The 12,877-nt window shown below is 38.1% G+C and overlaps 1 protein-coding gene across 1 annotated transcript; it reads right to left on the bottom strand.

The window, feature by feature from the left end:
• Positions 1 to 489: 489 nt before the first annotated feature.
• On the bottom strand, positions 490 to 10,192 carry LOC308342694 (olfactory receptor 2T33-like; the record flags this gene model as incomplete). The annotated part of the gene is made up of 2 exons (XM_080803262.1): positions 490 to 993; positions 9,956 to 10,192. 2 exons carry the CDS (start codon positions 10,190 to 10,192, stop codon positions 490 to 492), a joined length of 741 nt encoding a protein of 246 aa, XP_080659388.1.
• Between the last annotated feature and the right edge of the window lie 2,685 nt (positions 10,193 to 12,877).

The raw sequence follows: 12,877 nt of genomic DNA, 5'->3' as shown, positions 1-12,877 counted from the left end.
AATTTCAGGAAAACATATTGCTTGAGGTAATATGACAGTTAACATAGTAGGATTTATATAAAACTTACTTGACTTCACTCTCTGAGACAAAAGACAGAACTACAAATCTCCTTGAGATATGCTCTTCATTATCTTGGGATTTCTATGAAATTTTTGAACTACAATGTCCTAATTATTCATCAGAAGTGCCAATTCTCAGTGAAAGTAATCTATAAGGTATGACCTTAAGAGTCTAATACCCTCTAACAGGGTGTATTCTCTGACTCCAAAGATTTATAGGGCCTTAGATCTTTCTGATATTCTAAAATGTTATTTACAGATCCAATCTCTAGTTAGTCTTTAAATCTCTAATCTTTGGCTGGAGATCCATTATTAACTTGAGACTTCTTTGCTGATAGAGATAATTATCAAGTTATTATTTTCACTATAGATGTCCCAGATAATGTTTCTCCAGCCACTTTCTCAAAGCTCCCTTCATTTCTTTACTCCTCACACTGTATAAAAGGGGTTCAACACATGTATGAAGATAGTGTAAAAAGGAGAGACCACCTCTTCATGGGCCACGGAAGAGTAGGATTTGGATAGCATGTAGATGAATATCATGGCACCATAGAAGAGCCCCACAACATCCAGGTGGGAATAGCAAGTGGCAAAGGATTTCTTGTGAGTTGCAGTGGACCCCATGTGGAGCACAGCAACCAGAACCGGACTGTAGGAGGCTGAAATGAGAGACAGAGAGATCAAGAGCATAATGATACAGCATGCATACATGAAAAACAAAAAAATTCTAGTGTCAGAACAGGCAAGGTGTTTGAGGTAGGTTGCCTCATACAACTGGTTTAATTCCTGATAATGGCAGTAAGGGAATCTCAGAATGGAACCAGCCTGCATCAGCCCATCCACCTTTCCCAGAAGCCAGGAGCCTGTGGTCATGTGCAAGCAGAGTTTCTGATTCATGAGGATAGGGTAGCACAGGGGGTGACATATAGCCACATAGTAGTCATGAGCCATGGCTGCTAAGGGAATGTACTCTTTCCCTCCCAGAGTGAGAACTAATAGGAAGATCTGGTCTCCGCAGCCAAAAGAGATGAACCTGGTGGCCATAATGTGGTTGGCTGCCATTTTTGGGATTATGGTGGAGACCAGAATCATGTCCATGAGGAAGAGTTGGCTAACCAAGAAGTACATGGGCCTATGCCGCTGGGGATCCTCATAGATGAGCAGGATCATGAGGGAATTGCCCATCAGGGAGGTAAGGAAGATCATAAGTATCATGGAAAAAAGGAATGGATGGGTCTGTGTGTTGTTAAAGAATGCCAGAAGAATGCAGTTTATCTCTGTGATGTCAATTTCATCTTCCATGGATCCAGTCATGCCTGGGATAAAAGGAATGATAAGGAAATGAGAACTATTTGAAAGAAAGATTAGGAGCACGTGGCTGCCTCAATCAGTTCAGGAGTTGTGTTAGGCTCACATCATGGTCCCAGGGTCCTGGGATCAAGCCCCATGTCAGGCTCCCTGCTCAGCTGGGAGTCTCTTCCTCCTCCTTCTTCTGGCCCCTCTGACTCATGCTCTCTCACTCATTCTTTCAAATAAATTAATAAAAAACATTTTTTAAAAAGGATGATTAGGCCTAGGAAGATTAGGAACAAGATGGCAGAGAAGTAGGAGGAGGCACTGTTTCAACCTGTCCCCTAAAGTGAACTGATTACCTACCAAAGAACTCTAATAACCCATGAAATCAGCTTGAGATTAGAATTATACACTTCTGAATCTCTATGGGGGCAGTAGATGCCAGTGGGCAGGTAAAGCAGAGTGGGAACATAGGACTGATATCCGAAGATAAACAAAACGGGGAGGGAGCCACCAGAAGCAACCCATTAGAAAGTAATACCCCAATATGAGAATGCCCTGCGATTGGGGACCAGCATTAGCTTGGAGTCTGGTTGAAAGCATTCAAAAAAGCAAAGGATCCTGGGGGGAAATTGGGGAAATCAGGCGGTTAGGGACAGGAGCTTAAGCCCACTGACCCAGGACAACCACCGCTGGCGCTGAGCCAGAGAGAGTGCAGTGAAGAAGCTAGTTCTTGGCCCCTGAGCCACCTGCGCACCTGGGAGCATCTGGGTGGCTGCATCCCTGGGGGTGAGGGAGCCTCAGGAGTCAGCAGAACCACAGCCTTTTGCACTCTGCCCATGAGAGTGCAACCAGAGTCTGAGTCGCTCCCCACACCCTGCCCTGGGAGAGGTGCATGCAGGCTCCAGTTGGCACTCTCTTGGACCCGGAGAGTCTGAGCACTCCCAACCTGGGCCTGTGTGAAAATCTCAGTGTGCTATCTCTGCTTGGGACCTCTCTGGTGGTATGGACCTGCTCAAACAGCCAAGGCTAGTATTTCTCATGGTTTTGGGTACAAGCAGGAGTTCCTGTGACCCCAGAGACCTTGACTGGGAACGTGCTCTGCCACCAGCAGAGGAGGAATTTATGTGCTCTGGAGCACCCAGAGGAGAACAGACAGAGGCTTCTCTCTGAGAGGGAGGTCTGGTGCAGTTTGCCTTCCCCTAAACCTCCCAAAACCGCCAAAAGCCGCCAAGGGGAGAGAAAATAAATGAACAAACAAAAAACCTCCAGAGAACAAAAGCCTGAAAAACTGGTTTCCTCAGAGCCCAGCCCCTTGATGGGGACTGAAGGACTTTAGCAACACTGCCTGAAAACCCACGCAGCAGGCCCCACCCCAGAAAGTCAGCCAAAAAAGTAAATAAATAAAAAAGGCTAGAGGACAAACACCACTACTTTGTAGATACAACTTTTATTTTTAATTCATTCCCACTATTCTGGTCCTTTTCATTTTTTTAATATATAACCTTTTAACCTATTTACAATCACAAATAGATGTTCAGTACATCAAATTCCATAATAACCTTTTAACCTGAACTTTTTTGATACAAATACCTGTGTATTTCTTTTGCTATTCAATTTGTTTATTTTACTTTATTTTTTTAATATTTGTATAGAGATAAGCTTCAAGGTAATCCCCTTTCCCCAGTCAATGCTACCTCTATAGGGAAACCAGTTTTAATATTCTTTTATCTTAGAAAGGTTGAGTTCTTTAACAAAGATATCAAGATACATCCAGGAAGAATCAAAATAACCTTCCTCACCAACACTGAGACTTTAAAACCACTCTCCCATCTCTTTCTCCTGTCAGTGTTTCTGTGTATTTGTTTTTGTCCTGGTAGTATGTAAATCTTATACTTGGGGTTCTTTTTGAGGAGGTTCTTTTTATTTATTTATTTATTTATTTATTTATTTATTTATTTACTTTTCTCTTGTCATCTACTTTTGTCAGTCTTTTTGTTTGCCTGTTTTTGTTTGTATACTTGATAAATCTTACCTTTGAGTTCCATTTGGGCTGGGCCTTTTCTTTTATTATATCTTTCTTTTCTCTCTCTCTCTCTCTTTCTCTCTCTTTTCTTTCTTCTTTCTTTTTTGTGGGGACTCTCGATTGCTCAGAAGCATTCCAGTTTGCTCCTTGCCTGCACCATGTTTGATACATTCAGTTGCACATACATTCAGCCTTCTCTCACCAAAACGTCTAGGAAGGGAAATGCCCAATATAAGAAAAATTCAGAGACTAGGCCCTCTCCATCAGAGCTAATGGATATGGTGATAGACAGTATGTCAGAAAGGGAATTCAAGCTAACAATTATCCAGGCAATAGCTAAGTTGGAGAAAGCCTTTGATAACAAAATGGAACTGATTAGGACAGAAGTGAAAGCTACCACGGATGATGTTAACAATGTTTTCACTGAGTTCCAATCTAATCTAAATTCTCTAAAAGCTAGGGTAACTGAGGCAAAAGATAGAATTAGTTATCTGGAGGAGAAACAGATAGAGAGACAGGATCAGGAGGAAGCCTGGAACAAACAGCTTAGAAGCCATGAAAACAGAATTAGGGAAATAAATGATGCCATGAAATGTTCCAACATCAGAACTATTGGAATCCCTGAGGGGGAGGAGAAAGAAAGAAGACTAGAAGATATAGTTGAACAAATTCTCCATGAAAACATTCCCAGTCTCGTGAATGGCAACAGCATTCATGTACTAGAGACAGAACGGTCTCCCCCCAAGATCATAGACACTAGAAGGACCTCGAGACACGTGATTGTGAAAATGATGAATCATAATTGTAGACAGGAGCTCTTGAAAGCAGCTAGGGCAAAGAAATTCCTTACATACAGAGGAAAGTCCATTACAATAATGTCAGACTTGTCCACAGAAAACTGAGAAGCCAGAAAGAGCTGGCAAGATGTATTCATGGCACTAAATGAGAAGAACATGCAGCCAAGAATACTTTATCCAGCAAGACTGACATTCAAAATGGATGGAGAGATAAAGACTTTCCAAGACTGGGAGTGTTTAAAAGAGTATGTGACAACCAAGCCAACACAGCAGGAAATATTAAGGGGGGGTCTATAAAAGAGGGAAAAAAAACTAAGAATTTCATTGAGAAGAAATATATGAAGACAATCTATAGAAACAATGAATAACAGTAACATGATGTCCATAAAAACATATCTCTTGGGGCACCTGGGTGGCTCAGTGGGTTAAAGCCTCTGCCTTTGGCTCAGGTCATGATCTCAGGGTCCTGGGATTGAGCCCCGCATCAGGCTCTCTGCTCAGTGGGGAGCCTGCCTCCTCCCATCTCTGCCTGTCTCTCTGCCCACTTGTGATCTCTGTCAGTCAAATAAATAAATAAAATCTTTAAAAAAGCCAAACGTATCTCTCAATAATCACTCTCAACGTGAATGGCCTAAATGTGCCCATTAAACGACACAGGGTTGCAGATTGGATAAAACAACAGGACCAATCCATATGTTGTCTAGAAGAGACCCATTTTGAGCCTAAGGATACATCCAGACTGGAAGTGAAAGAACAGAGACACTTCTTTCATGCCAAGGGCCTCAAAAGAAGGCTGGGAGAACGATTCTCATGTCAGATAAATAAAATTTTAACCTAAAGACTGTAGCCAGAGATACAGAAGGACACTACATCATTCTTAAAGGGACTATCCATCAAGAAGATCTAAAAATTGTAAATATTTATGCCCGCAATATGGGAGCAGCCAATTACATAAGGAAACTATTAATCAAGATAGAGTCATACTGATATGAATATATTAATAGTAGGCGATCTTAGCATGCCACTGTCAGTAATAGAAAGATCATCCAAGCAGAAAATCAAAGAAACAAGAGCTTTGAATGACACATTGGACTAGATGGACCATATATATATATATATATATATATATATATATATATATAGAACATTCCACCCTAAAACAACAGAATACTCATTCTTCTCCAGTGCACATGGAACCTTCTCCAAAATAGACCACACACTGGGTCACAAATCAGGGCTCAACTGATACCAAAAGACTGAGATTATTCCCTGCATATTCGCAGACCACAATGCTTTGAAACTGGAGTGCAATCACAAGGAAAAGTTTGGAAGGAATTCAAACACCTGGAAGCTAAAGACCACTTTGCTTAAGAATCCTTGGGTCAACCAGGAGATCAAAGAACTTAAACACTTCATAAAACCAATGAGAATTAAGACACTTTGGTCCAAAACCTGTGGGATACAGCAAAGGCAGTCCTAAGGGGGAAATACGTAGCAATCCAAGCCTCCCTCAAAAAAATTGAAAAATCCAGAATAGACCAGCTGTCTCTACACATTAAAGAACTGGAGAATCAACAACAGATTAAGCCAACTCCACACACAAGAAATGAAATAATCAAAAATAGAGCAGAGATCAATGAGATAGAAACCAGAGATAAAGCAGAACACATCAATGAAACTAGAATATGGTTTTTTGAAAGAATCAATAAGATCAATAAACCATTGGCCAAACCTAATCCACAAGAAAATAGAGAAGCCCTACATAAATAAAATTATGAATGAAAAAGGAGAGATAACAACTAACACCACGGAAATAGTAACAATCATCAGAAATTATTATCAACAGTTATATGCCAATAAGATAAGCAACCTAGATGAAATGGATGCATTCCTGGAAAACTATAAACTTCCAAAATTAAACCAGGAAGAAATTGACAACCTGAATAGACTGATATCTAGTAACGAGATTGAAGCAGTGATCAAAAACCTCCCATAAAAAACTATGAATACTGTTACACTGAAAATAAATAAAAAATTGGAAAAAAAAAAAAACCTCCCATAAAACCAGAACCCAGGACCTGATGGATTCTCTGGGGAATTCTATCAAAATTTCAAAGAAGAAATAACATCTATTCTCCTGAAGCTTTTGCAAAAAAAAAAAAAAAATGAAACAGAAGGAACATTTACACTCTTTTTATGAAGCCGGCATTACCCTGATCCCCAAACCAGGTAAAGACTCCACCAAGAAGGAGAATTTCAAACCAATATCCCTGATGAATATGGATGCTAAGACTACCAACAATATTTTAGCAAATAGGACCCAACAGCACATTAAAAAGATTATCCACCATGACCAGGTGGGATTCATCCCTGAGTTTCAAGGATGGTTCAACATTTGCAAATCAATCAATGTGATAGAACAAACCAATAAGAGAAGAGAGAAGAACCACATGGTTCTCTCAATTGATGCAGAAAAAGCATTTGACAAAATCCAGCATCCATTCCTGATTATAATTCTTCAAAGTATAAGGACACAGGGGACATCCCTTAACTTGATAAAATCTATCTATGAAAAACTCTCAGCAAATATCATCCTCAATGGGAAAAAGCTCACAGCCTTCCTGTTGAGATCGGGAACACGACAAGGGTGCCCACTCTCACCACTCTTGTTAAATATAGTATAAGAAGTCCCAGCAACAGCAATCAGACAACAAAGAGAAATAAAATGTATTCAAATTGGCAATGAAGAAGTCAAACTCTCTCCCTTAGCAGTTGACATGATACTTTATATAGAAAACTCAAAAGACTCCACCCCCAAACTACTAGAACTCATAAAGCAATTCAGTAATGTGGCACGATACAAAGTCAATGTGCAGAAATCAGTGACTTTCTTATACACTAACAATGAAAACGCAGAAAGGCAAATTAGAGAATTGATTCCATTTACTATAGCACCAAGAACCATAAGATACCTCGGAATAAACCTAACCAAAGAGGTAAAGGATCTGTACTCAAGGAACTACAGAACATTCATGAAAGAAATTGAAGAAGACACAAAAATGGAAGACCATTCCATGCTCATGAATCAGAAGAATAAATATTGTTAAAATGTCTATACTGCCTAGAGCAATCTATACTTTCAATGTCATTCCTATCAAAATTCCACCAGTATTTTTCAAAGAGCTGAAGCAAACAATCACAAAATTTGTATGGAATCAGAAGAAACCCCAAATTGTTAAGGAAATGTTGAAAAAGAAAAACAAAACTGGTGGCATAACGTTGCCTGATTTCAAGCTTTACTACAAAGTTGTGATCACCAAGCCAGCATGGTACTGATACAAAAAAAGACACACAGACCAGTGGAACAGAGTAGAGAGCCCTGCTATGGACCCTAAACTCCATGGTCAAATAATCTTCGACAAAGCACACAAAAAATATACAGTGGTAAAAGGACAGTCTCTTCAATAAATCATGCTGGGAAAATTGGACAGCTCTATTCAGAATAATAAAACTTGACCATTTTCTTACACCATACACAAAGATAAACTCGAAATGGATAAAAGACCTCAACGTGAGATAGGAATCCATCAGAATCAAAGAGGAGAATATAGGCAGTAACCTATTCAATATCAGCCACAGCAACTTCTTTCAAGATATGCCACCAAAGGCAAAGGAAACAAAAGCAAAAATGAACTTTTGGGACTTCATCAAGATCAAAAGCTTCTGCACAGCAAAGGAAACAGTCAACAAAACAAAGGGGCAACCCAGGGAATGGGAGAAGATATTCACAAATGACAGTATAGACAAAGGGCTGATATTCAGGATCTATAAAGAACTCCTCAAACTCAACACACAGGAAACAGATAATCATGCCCAAAAAATGGGCAGAACACATGAACAGACACTTCTCCAATTAAGACATACAAATGGCTACCAGACACATGAAAAAATGTTCATCATCACTAGCCATCAACGAGATTCAAATCAAAACCACATTGAGATACCTCCTTACACAAGTTATAAAAGCCTAAAATTAACAAGACATGAGACAACATGTGTTGGAGAGCATGTGGAGAAAGGGGAACCCTCTTACACTGTTGGTGGGAATGCAAGTTGGTGCAGTCAGTTTGGAAAACAGTGTGGAAATTCCTTAAGAAATTAAAAATAGAGTTTCCCTATGACCCTGCAATTACACCACTCGGTATTTACACCAAAGATGCAGAGGTAGTGAAAAGAAGGGCCATCTGTACCTAAATGTTCATAGCACCAATGGCCATGGTCACCAAACTGTGGAAAGAACCCAGATGCCCTTCAACGGACCAATGGATAAGAAAGATGTGGTCCATATACACTATGGAATATTATTTCTCCATCAGAAAGGATGAATAGCCAACTTCTGTATCAACATGACGGGACTGGAAGATATGCTGAGTGAAATAAGTCAAGCAGAGAGAGTCAATTATCATATGGTTTCTCTTATTTGTAGAGCATAAGAAATAACACGGAAGACATGGGGAGATGTAGAGATGTAGGGAGTTGAGGGAAAATGGAGGGGGAGAGGAACTATGAGAGACTATAGACTCTGAAAAACAATCTTAGGGTTTTGAAGGGGTGAGGGGCGGGAAGGTGGGTGAACCTGGTGGTGGGTATTATGGAGGGCACAGATTGCATGGAGCACTGGGTGTGGTGCACAAACAATGAATTATATATATGAATTATATATGAATTATATATATATAATATATATTATATATAATGAATTATATATATTATATATAATAATATAATATATTTATATATATTATATATAAATATATATGTTTATATATATTTATATAATTTATATAAATAAATTATTTATATGGACTCTAAATATTTATATCATATGGTCGTTATAGAATACAAAATAATCTATAAAATTGCTTATCTGGGAACAAAGAAAATAGTCAATGCTCAAGAAACAGTATCTTTGTCTTGTAAACTCACTTATTTTTAACAACTTAACTATTACACTGATCAATGAACTTAAGATTTCCTTCATGCATTACTAGAAGAGAGATAATTACAATATGTTTAAAATGTTAACGAATACAGAAACTTAGATTCATTTGACACTGGGTAACCTTGGAGAATGTGTAACCTTGAAGAATGGGATTAAGTTTGCTGGGGTTTTACATTTTCACATTTACTCAGCCACCTTTTCAAGGCTTCCTTGACTTCACTATTCTTCAGATTATAGATGAGAGCGTTCAACACAGGAGTGAAAATAGTAGAGAACACTGACACTACTTTATCATGGTTATCTGGCCTGTAGGACTTTGGTCTCATGTAGATAAAAATAGCAGCTCCATAAAAGAGTCCCACCATTTGAGTAGCAGATGGAGAAAGCTTTCTTGTGGACTTCTGTAGTATGCATGTGGAGAATAGCTGAGAGGATGAGACAATAGGGAATCAGAATGAGGGAAAAAGGAACCAGAAGCATTAACACGCAGCAAATTTACATGACATTTTCAAAGACTGATGTATCAGCACAAGCCAAATACACCAGTATGGTGGCCTCACAGAAGAAATTATTGATCTCATGAGCTCTGCAAAATGGAAAACACAGTAGCCTGCATGATGCAAAATGGAAAACACAGTAGCCTGCATGAGCCCATCAGCTGTCCCCAGGAACCAGGACCCCACCGTCATTCTCAGGCAAAATTGCACGGTGAGATTTTGAATTCAAGTGCAATTACCCAATGAGAATTGGGTATTGCAGTTTGTGGCAAACAGCCACATAGCGGTCATAGGACTTTGCTGCTAAGAGGAAACTTTCTCCACCACCCAGTGTGAGTGAGACAAAGATCTGCAACCCACAGCCAGCAGGGGAAATGGGCTTCAGGCCGGTCAAGTAGTCAGCTGCCATTTGGGGCACAATGGTGGAGACTAGCATCATGTCCATGAGGGAGAGTTGGCTCAGTAAGAAGTACATGGGTGTGTGGAACCTAGGGTCTGGGAGAATCAGGAGCAGCATGAGGGCAGTGCCATTCAGGGAAGCAATGGCTATTGTCACCACCACGATGAAGAGGAAAAGATGGGATTTTGTGTGAGTTTATTAGGAGAATAAAATCTGTGGTTGTGTTACTCTTCTCCATTATTTCTGCTGGTGTGATACTGCAAATGGAAAAATGGATAAGGAAGGGGCTTTTTCATCTAAAGACCTTAGAGTAACTTCATGACTTTTAGACATGTATTGCTTATGGAATCCAAGGTCTTTATTTAAAGTTCTACTTCCAAGCTAAAATGGTTCTTGACTTATCCTGTCCCTTCTCCATAGGTCAACTTTTTAATGTTTTGAATGGGGTCACTTCACACTAAATGAGGTCACTTCACACACTTCACACTAAAGTTTATTGGTTGACTAAGATAATAAATCAAATGGGTCAAAACTAGAAAACAACTGCCAAGGTCTATATTGTACATAGTAAAAACTTAAAATATTTATAATTTACAATATGATTTATATTGTCATTTGAATCATTGTCTGTGTTATTATTTGCATCATCAATTGTATTATCATTATTGTGATTTCCTTATGGGTACTGAAACCAAAATTAACCAGCTAACAAAATAAACAGCTTTTCAGAAGTCTGTCATTCACATTTGTTTGACTCACAGATTTTGATTTTTTCCAATTGTGAAAATCTCAACATATTCAAATTAGTTGCTTTTTTTAAATAAACAAAAACTTTTAATTTTTATGGGTTTTAATATGGGTTAAAAGAACACAAAACAGAATAGTCTAGTGTAAGAAAAATTCTCTAATGAAGAAAGATAATATGCCTGATAATTGATAAAAAATGTTATTTTTTGGGCGCCTGGGTGGCTCATTGGGTTAAATCCTCTGCCTTCGGCTCAGGCCATGATCCCAGGGTTCTGGGATAGAGCCCCACATCAGGCTCTCTGCTCAGCAGGGAGCCTGCTTCCTCCTCTCTCTCTGACTGCCTCACTGCCTACTTGCGATCTCTATCTGTCAAATAAATGGATAAAATCTTTAAAAAAATGTTATTTTCTTCTTATTATTAAAAATTATTATTTACCTGACTTTTAAAATGCAAATAGTCTGATTCATTAATCTTTGATGTCAATAAATGCTTGAAGACAATAACAATAACTTTAATAAGAAATAAAGTGATTAAAAAGACAGGAAAGCAGTTTTAAAACAACTTCATTAACATAATTGTTAGTCACAGATAAAATATATTTGGGACGAAAAAGCAATTTATTTTAATAAATTAGATATGATTAATTAACTAATATTAATTAGATTTATATATTTAAATTAGATATCTGGTCTGTCTTCTATAAATAGCTATTAATATTTAACACAATAGATCTATTTTCTTAGAAGATGCAATTGAAATCACTGAGCCTACAGAAATGAGCATAACTTCATTAGGAAGGGTTGCATGTTGAGAATTGTTATACACTGAAAAAAGGTAAGCTTTCTTGCATTCATGATTTTTTAAGTCCATACTAATAACCCAACCCGTAAACACATGAACATAGCTGTGAAGAACACAGCACAAAGCTGTGAAGAGCCGATTCTCCTCTTTTATTAGCAGAAAAATGCACTAATGTATCTCTCTTTCATTTTTGTACATATACACATTTGCGGACCTATTTTTTTCTGATATGGGCAGTACATAAATATTTCATCTAAAACTTTAGAAATGTCATTATCTAGAATTTGTCTGGTTGTTAACTACTGCAGAGATAGGGAGAGTGATGAAGCTTTTAATCAGAAGGGTTTGATTTTTTTAATTCCCTGGTGCTATAAACATTAAATGGCAGGGGTGCCTAGGTGGCTGTCCATTAAGCATCTGTTTTCGGCTCAGGTCATGATCCCAGGGTCCTGTGATAGAGCCCTGCATCTGACTCCCTGTCCCCTCTCCTACTTGTGCTCTCTCTTGCTATCTCTCTCTCTCTCAAATAAATAAATAAAATATTTAAAAAAGAAATTAAATGGCAGACAGACCCAACCTCTTGCAAAGCCATTTCACACACGAAGTTTCCCTAAGCAACATGTGGGAAGGCAGTGCCAGTGTCTTGCTAAATTACTACCATCACCTTGTGAACATTTATATTTGAACTAACATAATAGCACATGGTAACATTGGCATCTTTGAGACGGTGTGATTAATCATTTGATACCTGACAAATAAGCAGTCTATTTATGTGGGGATAAAGAACACTAGCCTTTAGATACATAGTTCTGTTTTAAAAATCATTTCTGTCATTTTCTGTATATGAAATGAAGAGTAGATTATTTAATATTGTTTTCTTTTAAGATTACTTATATGTTTTAAATTTTACAACTTCTAAACAGATTATTCAAATAATTAAAAGATACTCCATACATGACTTTTGAAATAATTTTCCAAATCATTTTGCACATTCAAACAAATTTTTAATTTTAACTTGTCAGTCTGTATCATTTTTTACCCATTTTTCACATGAATAGTAACTAGAAAGTTATAGCACAAAATGTCAATTTGATATTTGACCAAATGTTATTGTAACAGAAAGGTGAAATTCTAAGGTAAATAGATGATAGAAATATAGTTGCACACACACACACACACACACACACACACACGCGTATGTCTACATAAAATAATAATATCATTTAGAACTATGACTCTTTACAGCAAAATAA

Source organism: Martes martes (assembly GCF_963455335.1).
Source record: "Martes martes genome assembly, chromosome: 5".
In the NCBI taxonomy this organism is placed as follows: domain Eukaryota; kingdom Metazoa; phylum Chordata; class Mammalia; order Carnivora; family Mustelidae; genus Martes; species Martes martes.
This window is presented reverse-complemented; position numbering and strand designations above follow the sequence as displayed.